Source organism: Rhododendron vialii, chromosome 7a (assembly GCF_030253575.1).
Source record: "Rhododendron vialii isolate Sample 1 chromosome 7a, ASM3025357v1".
NCBI classification, from domain to species: domain Eukaryota; kingdom Viridiplantae; phylum Streptophyta; class Magnoliopsida; order Ericales; family Ericaceae; genus Rhododendron; species Rhododendron vialii.
Genome location: NC_080563.1, coordinates 25345931 through 25356638, shown reverse-complemented (window position 1 = coordinate 25356638; position 10708 = coordinate 25345931). Strand labels below are relative to the sequence as shown.

At 41.3% G+C, this 10708-nt stretch overlaps 1 protein-coding gene across 1 annotated transcript; it reads left to right on the top strand.

Moving 5' to 3' along the window:
- The first annotated feature begins 2210 nt into the window (after window positions 1-2210).
- On the top strand, window positions 2211-4050 carry LOC131332823 (uncharacterized). Its single transcript, XM_058367125.1, has 3 exons — window positions 2211-2336; window positions 2442-3508; window positions 3573-4050. Exons 1-3 carry the CDS (start codon window positions 2211-2213, stop codon window positions 4048-4050), a joined length of 1671 nt encoding a protein of 556 aa, XP_058223108.1.
- The last annotated feature ends 6658 nt before the right edge of the window (window positions 4051-10708 follow it).

Below are 10708 nucleotides of genomic sequence, written 5' to 3'. Positions count from 1 at the left end.
TTGTCCTATTTGTGCGGGATGATGAGGCTCGGTGTCGAGAATTCTCTGCCAACTGCCCAAACAAGTCCCACCCCTGATTCTCGTTCTTAAGCATAAATGTGCCTCCACATGAGGCATCCACCATATATCGGTGTTGTTCGCATAGTCCATCGTAGAAACATTGGACTAACTGCCATTTAGGAACTTGGTGGTGTGGACAACTCCAAATGATATCATTAAGTCTCTCTCATACTTGGTGAAATTGTTCGCCTTCTTTTTGATAAAAACTAGGGAGTTCTTGGCGAATTTCTTTTGTTTTGCCTATGGAAAAGTACTTTTTCAAAAACTCATTTTTCATTTGATCCCAAGAGTTGATGCTATTCGGTGTCAAAGTATTAAGCCAGTATTTGGCTTTATCTTTAAGTGAGAACGGGAATAACTTCAACCTAAGGGTATTATTAGTGAAGTGCTGAATTTTAATAGTGGAGCAAATCTCTTCGAAGTCTCCTAAATGCCGATATGGGTCCTTATTATCAAGTCCATAGAATGATGGGAGTGTTTGTAACAAACTGGACTTGATTTCAAATTGTGTTGAGGCAGTGGTAGGCAATGTTATGCATGATGGTGAGGTGTAGGAAGATGGGAGAAAGTGCTCCCTGATCACAGGTGGAACCTCAGCCTCTATTCTTTCAGTCATTGTAACGAGTGAAGTGGGTGAAGGCCAAGGGTTACGAGAGGCTGCTCGATTAGCTCTAAAGGTCCGTTCGATCTCTAGGTCAAAATTATCAAGTAATGGGTCCAATGATCGACGACCAAACATATAATGCAAAATGTCCATAACTCAAATAATAATAAAATAAAAATAAACAAATAAACAAAACACTAAAACCAAGAAAAATAAGAAAACTCACAGCGCCAGGAAAAGCCAATTGAATTGCACTGTTAAGCTGCAATGTTGCCGCTTACTTCTTGCTCCTGTGCGCTACAATTTCTCAATTCCTATGCCTGACACAATAAAATGCTAACAAAGAAAGAATGCAATTAAACAAATATGAGGAAAAATAAAAATAAAAATAAAACTAAAAATACCTATACTAGGAATTAAAATAAAAATCAACTAAAACAATGCAATCGTGCTTGTAATCCCCGGCAACGGTGCCAAAATTTGATCGAGTCGTTTCCGAAACAAAAATAATTAATAAAACGAAACAATTACTACTACTCAAATGAATAGTGATAAGTATTCCGAGTATCGCTCCACAGGGAATATAAGGCTGAGTTGTAGTTATTTCAATTAATTTCTTTTTTAATCCGAGAAAAAGATTGATTGATTGATTGTTGGTTTCTTAAAACTATTGAACTGAAATTAAAGACGATAGAAAAGCAGGAAAAGAATTGATGGGAAATAGTTCTAGGGTTTCGAATCCACTCTTCCCCTTCGTTACCTAAATATGTTTCGATTACAGGTCAACTATTCGAATCAATTCGGATACCGTAAGATTGCAAGCCCTAGCGATATCTCCTAAAAATAATTTATGAATCACCAATCGGCATGGACTATCTCCGCCTAGCACGAATCGTCTTACCAGCACGACTCATATTACGTAGTATAATCCATCTAACCAGTTATCACAAAACAATTAAAACCGTTGTACGAACGTGCATAAAACTTAGGAAATTATACACGAGATTTTCTAGAAAGAATTAATCTTATAAATAAATCATTGTTCATACAACCGTGATCCGAATAATAAAACCTAAATCAAAACATAGAAATTGTTACTCAGAGTTCGAGCTTCATTTACACCCTAGAAGAGGGTTTAGTCGGCCATCAGAAGAAGAAGTGAATCGGATGATTCTGATTTTTCCACTTGAAGCCGAGGCCTTGTCGCTCGTCCAATTTCCTGTTCCCCCAAAAGCTGACTGCCGAAGGCAGTGAGTTTCAGTTGTTTAAATAGGGTTTTATGAACTAATCGCATAAAGGCCCGTCAAACTTCGCGTATTAATTAGTTGACACTCCTGCTTTGAGTAATTCCGTATTTCGACCTCACAGTTCTTTCAAAGCACGTTTTTATCCAAAATCTTGGGCAATGAGCTCGAGCAACCCATAAACAAAATAAAAGCAAAATCAATATCAAGAAACAAATATAAATAACTAACAAGTGTAGTTTGAAGAGCCAAAATATCAATATTTCGGCACTTATCACTCCCACTCTCAATCCATTGCCAAGATGGAAACCCAAGTGGGTCAGCTAGCTAATGCTCTTAACCATCGGGTTAATGGTAGATTACCGAGTCAGCCAGTGGCTAACTCGCAAGGGATGCACCATATTGACAATTCGCAAGGTCACGAACAAGTGAAATTAGTTGTCACCCTCAGAAATGGGAGAGATGTAGAGACCTGACCGGAGGAGGTCAAAGCGAAGGAGAAAGTGTCTCCACCTGTCGCTGAGAGGTCTAAGGTTGATAAGAGGTCTAAGGAGAAGGAGACCGATCCGGTGTCTACAGCTGTCCCGGGGTCATCTGAGACCCCATCTTATATTCCTAAGGCACCTTTCCCGATTTGCCTGAATGCATCTTCACCCTTTCGCAAGAAGGGAGTATCCACTAATAATATCATGGAGGTGTTCAACCTAGTTAAGATGAACATCCCATTGCTCGATGCCATTGAGCAAATCCCATCTTATGCCAAGTTCCTCAAGGACTTTTGCATTCACAAGCGGAAGGCTCGAGCCAAATTTTTAGAGCCCATCCCCATTCCTCACCAAGTTAGCTTTGTTCTTCAATCTAACATTGCCCCCAAGCTTGCTGATCCTGGTGTGCCCACAATCTCTTGTGTCATAGGCAATCACTTTATTAGTAGGGCACTCTTAGATTTAGGGGCAAGTGTCAATCTTTTACCATACTCTGTGTACGAGGAGTTGGGGCTTGGCGAGTTGAAGCCTACATCGGTTATTCTGCAGTTGGCCGATCGTTCTGTGAAAGCCCCATGGGGCATGTTAGATGATGTCCTCGTCAAGGTGAATAATTTCTATTTTCCTGTTGATTTCATTGTCCTTGACATAGAGCCAGTCCACCCTACAGCCCTTAAATCTCAAACGCCTGTCATCTTGGGTCGTCCCTTTCTAGTCACGGCCAATGCACAGATTTCTGTGAGGAGTGGAGTGATGGAGGTATCATTCGGCAATATGAAATTGAGTCTGAATATGTATTCGGCCGCTCAACAGCCTCATGAGGAGGAAAATTGCTTCGCAGTTGATGTCATTCATGAGTTAGTAGAAGAGGCGTTGCCGTACATTTTGGTTGAGGATCCTTTTGAGGCATGTCTTGCCCATTTTGGCTATGAGGAGTTTGATATTGACCAATCCATTGCTGAGGTCAATTCTTTGTTAGACCTCGCACCTTATATGGCCAAACCTACCTGGCAAACTCCTTTTGAGCCTTTACTTGCTTTGTCTAGCACTCCAACTCTTCCCTCCATAGAAGCCCCACCGAAGCTTGAGTTGAAGCTTCTCCCGGCTTCTCTGAAGTATGTTTTTCTTGGCCACGATGACACCTTGCCCATGATCATTGCCTTTGACCTTTCTTCCGAGCAAAAAGGGTCAATTACTTGAGGTGCTTAAAAAGCACAAGGGTGCGATAGGGTGGTCAGTGGCAGACCTCAAGGGTATTGATCCCTCTGTTTGCATGCACCGCATTCATTGCGAGGAAAATGCGAAACCATCAAGAAAGATGCAAATGAGGTTGAACCCTAACATGAAAGAGGTCGTTATGAAGGAGGTGGACAAATTGTTGGATGCGGGTATCATATACCCCATCTCTGATAGCAAGTGGGTGAGTCCCACTCAAGCAGAGCCTAAGAAGTCAGGCATTACTGTTGTTGAGAATGATAAGGGTGAGCTTGTGCCCACACGCATGACGACTGGTTGGCGTGTGTGTATTGATTATAGGAAGCTCAATTCCATGACTAGGAAAGATCATTTTCCACTTCCGTTTATTGACCAAATCCTAGAAAGGTTGGCAGGCCAGAGCTATTATTGTTTTCTGGATGGCTATTCCGGATATAACTAAATGGCTGTTGACCCAGAGGATCAAGAGAAGACTACCTTTACCTATCCTTATGGTACTTATGCTTATCGGCGCATGCCTTTTGGCTTATGCAATGCACCTACGACCTTTCAAAGGTGCATGATGGCTATCTTTTATGATATGGTGGAGGACTTTCTAGAAGTATTCATGGATGACTTCTCAGTCTTTGGGGCCTCCTTTGATTCATGTCTCCAAAATCTTGCCAAAGTGCTTAAACACTGCACGGAGACTAACCTGGTTCTAAGTTGGGAAAAGAGCCACTTCATGGTTCAGGAGGGGATTGTTTTGGGCCACATAGTGTCCAAGAGGGGGATTAAAGTTGACAAGGCAAAAGTTGACTTAATTTCTCGACTTCCTCCCCCCTCATCAGTTAAGTAAATTCACTCTTTCTTAGGACAGGCTGGGTTCTATAGGCGTTTTATCAAGGATTTTTCTAAAATTGCCAAGCCCTTGTGTGATCTTTTGGCTAAGGATGCCCCCTTCATTTTTGATGAGGCTTGTATGAGAGCTTTTGTGAAGCTCTGTGAGGTGTTATCCACAGCACCTATTATGCAGCCCCCCAACTGGTATCTACCCTTTGAAATTATGTGTAATGCATTCGACTACGCAGTCGGTACTATTTTGGCTAGCGGTTGACAAGGTCCCTCATGCCATCTATTATGCGAGTAAGACCCTTTTTGGTGCGCAGTTGAACTATACCACTACGGAGAAAGAATTACTCGCTGTGGTCTTTTCCTTTGACAAGTTCCGATCTACCTCTTAGGTTCGAAGGTCGTAGTATACACTGATCATGCCGCTTTGCGGCATTTGCTTTCTAAGAAGGAGACTAATCCTAGGTTGATTAGGTGGATTCTGCTCCTTCAAGAGTTTGATGTAGAGATTCGAGACAAGAAAGGATCTGAAAATTCTGTAGCAGACCACTTATCGAGGATCCTAGTGGATGCCTCTGGTGACACCTTGCCCCTTAAAGACTTATTCCCTGATGAGCAACTCTTTGAGGTGTCACAAGTGTGACCCCCATGGTATGCACACATCATCAACTACCTAGCCATAGGCGCGCTTTCCTCTCATTGGTCCAAGCAAGACAAGGACTGATTCTTTGCGCAGGTTAGGCATTATTTTTGGGAGGATCCATAACTTTTTAAATTGTGTTTAGACCAGGTGATTAGGAAGTGCGTTCTTGAGACTGAGCACCATAGCATTATTACCTTTTGTCATTCACTTGAGAGCGGATGACATTTTAGTGGGAAGAAGACGGCGGTGAAGATCTTACAAAGTAGTTTTTACTGGCCCACTCTGTTTAAGGATGCATATGTGTTTTGCAAGGCATGCCTTAATTGCCAGAAAATCGGCAATATTTGACGTCGTGATATGATGCCATTGTCCTGCATCCTTGTTGTGGAGATGTTTGATGTTTGAGGGATAGATTTTATGGGTTTGTTTCCGTGTTCGCATGGGAATGTGTATATTCTTGTGGCAGTGGACTACGTGTCCAAGTGGGTGGAAGTGGTAGCCACCAAGACTAATGACCACAAAGTTGTGGTCAAGTTTATTCAAAGTACTATTTTTACTTGTTTTGGCTATCCGCGGGCGATTATTAGTGATGAGGGCACCCATTTTCTCAATAAACACTTCGCCACCCTTGTGCGAAAGTATTCTATTACTCATTAGGTGGCGACACCTTATCACCCTCAGACTAGTGGGCAGGTTGAAGTGTCGAATAGGGAGATTAAACGCATACTTGAAAAGACAGTTAGGCCCGATCGAAAAGATTGGTCTTTAAGGCTCGATGATGCTTTATGGGCCTACCGTACAGCTTATAAGACTCCTATTGGCATGTCTCCATACCGATTAGTTTTTGGTAAGACGTGTCATTTGCCTATTGAGTTGGAGCATAGAGCTATTTGGGCCATTAAGAAGTTTAACTTCGATATGGCCACTGCCGAGTTAAATCGTAAGCTCCAGCTTGCTGAATTGGAAGAGTTGTGCAATGAAGCATATGAGAGTGCACGAATTTATAAGGATAGGACTAAGGCATTTCATGATAAACACATTGTTAGGAAGTCCTTTAAAGTTGGTCAAAAAGTGTGGCTCTTTAATTCTAGACTTAAACTTTTTTCGGGCAAGTTAAGGCCACGGTGGGATGGTCCATATGTTGTCATCCGTGTTTTCCCCCATGGACCTGTAGAGATTAAGGATCCACGTATTGGTAATGTTTTCAAGATCAATGGCCAAATGCTTAAACCTTACATGGAAGGAATTGGTGATGGCGTGGTGGATGGTGCCACGGTGGAGTCCATTACTTTGATAGACCCAATTTATATAGATTAGTGCTTTCATTGGAAGTCTAGGAGATTTAAAATCCATGGAGTTTGTGATACCTCCAGTGTTTGCCGTGCTCAAACGGGTTCCAACGGTCTGGTATAGCCACCTGGTCAAAGCTATGTATGTAGTACCTAGGAGGTTGGGTCTGGCAGCAGGCGCGTAGTTAGCAACGAGAATTCTGCCTGAACCATCTGACTTTAATATCCAACTCTGTGGCGATTGCTTCATAAACAGAGTGGTGGGTAAGGGATCTGGCAGCCCCAGAGGGAGTGACAGCCTATTAGACGATGACACCATTTCTCAAGGTATCGTTGAATCCTATGCATACTGTTCTTCCAACAAATAGGGAACCACAGTCTTTGGTCAGGGAGAAAAGTAGTACCCGTGTTTTTCGCGTGAAGAAAGTGGATGGATTTTATTTTATTTTATTTACTTCTTGCCTTTGTTTATCTTCTTTAGTTGTTTTCCTTGTATATATTTGGTTGTTTTGGAGGCTAACATTTTGCAGGTTGTTCCATTGATATTGGGGAGTCTTCCTCTCATATTACATCTTGTGTAGTTCTCCATTGCGAGGTGATACCTTTCCCTTCTTTTTCTTTTATATCCTCTATTTTTGTTCTTTTGCATTCAATGAGGGCATCAAATGGTTCAAGTTGGGGGGAGGGACTACTTCGTAGTTTGTTTGTTTTTTCTTAGACTCTTAAAAATCCAAAAAATTAAAATTTTAAGAAAATTAAAAATAGTGGGATTCTTTTTGCATCAGACTGAAGGTGGTTGAGATTGGCTCTTCATTGATTGAGTTGGAGATATGATGGTCATTGTTTGATTATATTTGTGGTGTCATTGTAGTTCTTTTTGCTAGCTTGTCGCGAAAAATTTGTCACGGCATTTATTATTATTAGCACATTTGCACTTCACGTTTATTTGGGCTTTGGTTACTTGGGAGTTATAACTTAATTGTTCTCGATGGCTAGATTAGTGGAGACTTATGCCCATGTGAGTTTGGAGCCTTATCTTTTCTTGGAGTGGTGTCAAATAAACTCTTATTATCACGAAAGAGCAAATTCGTTGTTGGTCTCATTATTTTTGTTGTCGAGTATTGGGAACATTTCAAATTGCCAACTTATTTCTTGGGTTTGGAAAGTGCATGGTTGTATTGCCCTTTGGAGAAGATTATATGCCATCTTTGATATCTTGAGCCAGTTCGTTTCTTTCTTTCTTTTCATACATTTATCCCTTGTGCGCCTGTTTGAGCCTCCAACATGATAACCATTTTCTTGTTGAGCTCCACCATCTATATTGTGACTTGAGAATGGCTAGTTAATCATGTGAGGGTGAATTATTGAGAAAAGAATGGGATGAATGGAGTGAGAATTGAACATTATTGATTGGTGATCTTTCCCATGATAAAAAATAAAAGCAAAAAGGGAGGACACCAAAATCATTGAGGAAAGGAGGAATACTTGTTCTGAATGTGGGTAAGAAAGGTAGGAAAGAGAGATGTGGTGAAGTTGAAAAAAGAAGAAGAAAGAGGGCAGCATTATTATATTTGCCCTATGTGAATTGTTGTAAGCCATTCTTGGACACTAGAATATTTTACCTAACCTTGAAATAATTTCCCTTACCTGACGTTATAACCGGAATTGAAGTCCTACATGATCCTAGGGGTAATGGGTTGTGGATTGGTGGATAGAGAGAGTTTTCAATACTTGGCATTCCGTTCATGAGATCGTGTGTCCACTTTATAAAGAGCTTTTTTTTCATGTCAACTTGTGCAGGATACTTTGCTTTCATTTACATAACTTCTACCTGCACATATTGAGAGCATCTAATATGCACCTTGTTTCGAGTGATTTCATTTGTTGAGTGCATGACACAGTGAGATTTGAAGTCAAGACTCGGTCCAGAGAGAACTTGTAGTTGTTTTTCACAAGTGACCGACGCCCTTGTTCACACACGATAAGTTTAGGTGTCATGACTCATTTTTATGACTTGATAGTATCTAGAACTACTTATGCCATTATCTCTTTGCAATGACTTCATATTCTTTGCTTGAGATATCATTGAACTGTCTTATAGGTTTTCGAATTTCATGTGAAAAAGATTCACGGTGTTTTGTGGGTAATCATTGCTGAAAACCTTCACGAGACTTCACTCGTCCTACCGGGGCTGCCTAAGGGTTTAAAAGAACTATCAGTTTTAATTTATTTTCTTTAGTTATATTTTGTTTTCTTTGCTCGGGACTAGCAAAGTGTAAGTTGGGGGGTGTGATAGACGCGTAAATGTTCACATACGCACCCCCTAATTTATCCTTGCTAAGTCCGTTTATATTGTTACTCCGAAACTTAATGCTTGATTTTCGTGTTGTAGGTATTTGGAAGTTTAATGTAATAAAACCAGACAAACAAAGTCAAGTGACAAACCATGGCAGTTTGTTGGCCGAAATAAGTGTGGGCTGTGGGACATGTGCTATTAGAATTGAAATTGGTTGGAACCATTACAAATACCCATGTCTTGGTGGGCCAAAAGTAATTGTTTATTGGTCTTTTAATTAAGAGTTGGGCCAAACAAAAGAAGGAGGCTAAGGTAATACTTGGAAGGCTCGTGACAGGAAAAGAAGTCGGCTACATCAGCAGCTTATAAAAGGTAGAGCCACGCACGCCATCAGAAAAATGGGGTTTCGGACTGTGGACGCATTATTGGAGAAGAAAAACAGAGGGCTGCGCATCACATCAAAAGCACCGTGAGAGTTAGTCACAGCAGTCAACAGAAAGATCAGCGCGATGTTCTCTTTCTTCGACGATGTCCGGCTAAACTCTTTCTAGGGTATAGATGAAGCTCGAACTCTGAGTAACGGTCTTTATGTTTTGATTTAGTGTTTTTATTATTCGAATCGTGGTTGTGTGACTTGAGGATTTATTTGCGGTATTAATTTTCTTTATCAAATCTTGTGTATGATTTTCTAGATTTTTATGCACGTTCATACAACGGTTCTTAATTGTTTGTGATAACTGAGTAAGATGGGTTATGCTCCGTAAGACGCGCCGTGCTATTAGACGATTCATGCCATAGAGACGGATCGTACTAGTAAGACGGTTCGTGCTAGGCGGCGATACCCCATGCTATTCGGTGATTCATAAAAATCTTTTGGCGATATCGTGAGGGCCTGCGAACCCTAACGATATCTAGATTGATTCGAATAATAGACCTTTATCATCGTATAGAAATTGTTACAACGGGTCGAGTGGATTCAAAACCCTAGATCTTTTCTCTCATAAACTCTCTTTACTTTTTAATCGCTTTACATTAATTTATTCTGCGTAATTTTTAGAAATGAAACAATCAAATCTCTTTTCGAATTAATTTAGAAATCAATTGAAGCAATCGCAATTTAGCCTTCGTAATCCCTGAGGACGATACTCGGAGTACTTACCGCTATCTTTTAAGTAGTAGTAATTATTCTGTTTTATTAATTATTTTTGATACGGAAACGAAGCAATCAGCCGGCTTCGAGCTCTTGATACTCGGCTTTCATCTTCTAAAGGCAGAGTTGGGATAGACTATAGCGCTGGTGGAGCAGTGGTGGGATACCACGAATACTTTTCACTTTCCGGAGGCTAGAGAGATGACAATTACTCCTGGTGACTATGCTCTACTCACAGGTCTAAGAGTTGGTGGCGATCCTCTTCCGCTCGACCCACGGATTCACGAGCGTGAGGGTGCCTTTGATTACCTTTTGGGGAAGACCCTTGATGCGTCAGAGAGTGGTCACATCACCTATTCGTAGCTCCAGGCGCAATACAATCGGGAGGGTATTTTGGCAGAGGTATCTGTATCCCAGCTGGTGCGAGCTTTCCTTTTTTACCTCCTCGGATAGACCTTGTTTTGCAACAAGGAAAACTCGGTACATGTTCAATTTTTGGCTGCTTTGGTAAATCAGGAGACTATAGCAGAGTTCGACTAGGGGACTCCTGCCTTGGCTAGGTTGTACGGACACCTAAGTGCTTGTTCTCGGGGTGTTAGCCTGTCACTGGGTGGACATCACGACGTTCTTGATATATATTTTTTAGCCTTCTTCTTCATTCTTCTATTACTTTAATTTCTGTAATCCATATCTTTCTTCATCTCTGCTTGTAGCTCTGGGCCTTTGAGCATTTGTTGCGGTTTCCCCCTCCAACTAGGCATGGGGAACCAAGGTTTGTTACACGAGCGGCTCGCTGGTTGAAAGGAATTCGGCGGACATGGTCACCTGCTTTGGACTTACTAGCTTGGAAGCGAGTTTTGGATCGTTTGATGGTGGATTAGGTATAACAAA

Excerpts from the sequence above, each read along its gene's own strand:
- LOC131332823 (XM_058367125.1), top strand. The coding sequence starts at position 2,211 with ATGGAAACCCAAGTGGGTCAGCTAGCTAATGCTCTTAACCATCGGGTT. Across the intron at positions 2,337-2,441 it reads ATTCGCAAGGTCACGAACAA|GTTGATAAGAGGTCTAAGGA; the intron begins GTGAAATTAGTT and ends GAGAGGTCTAAG. Across the intron at positions 3,509-3,572 it reads CTTCTCCCGGCTTCTCTGAA|CAAAAAGGGTCAATTACTTG; the intron begins GTATGTTTTTCT and ends CTTTCTTCCGAG.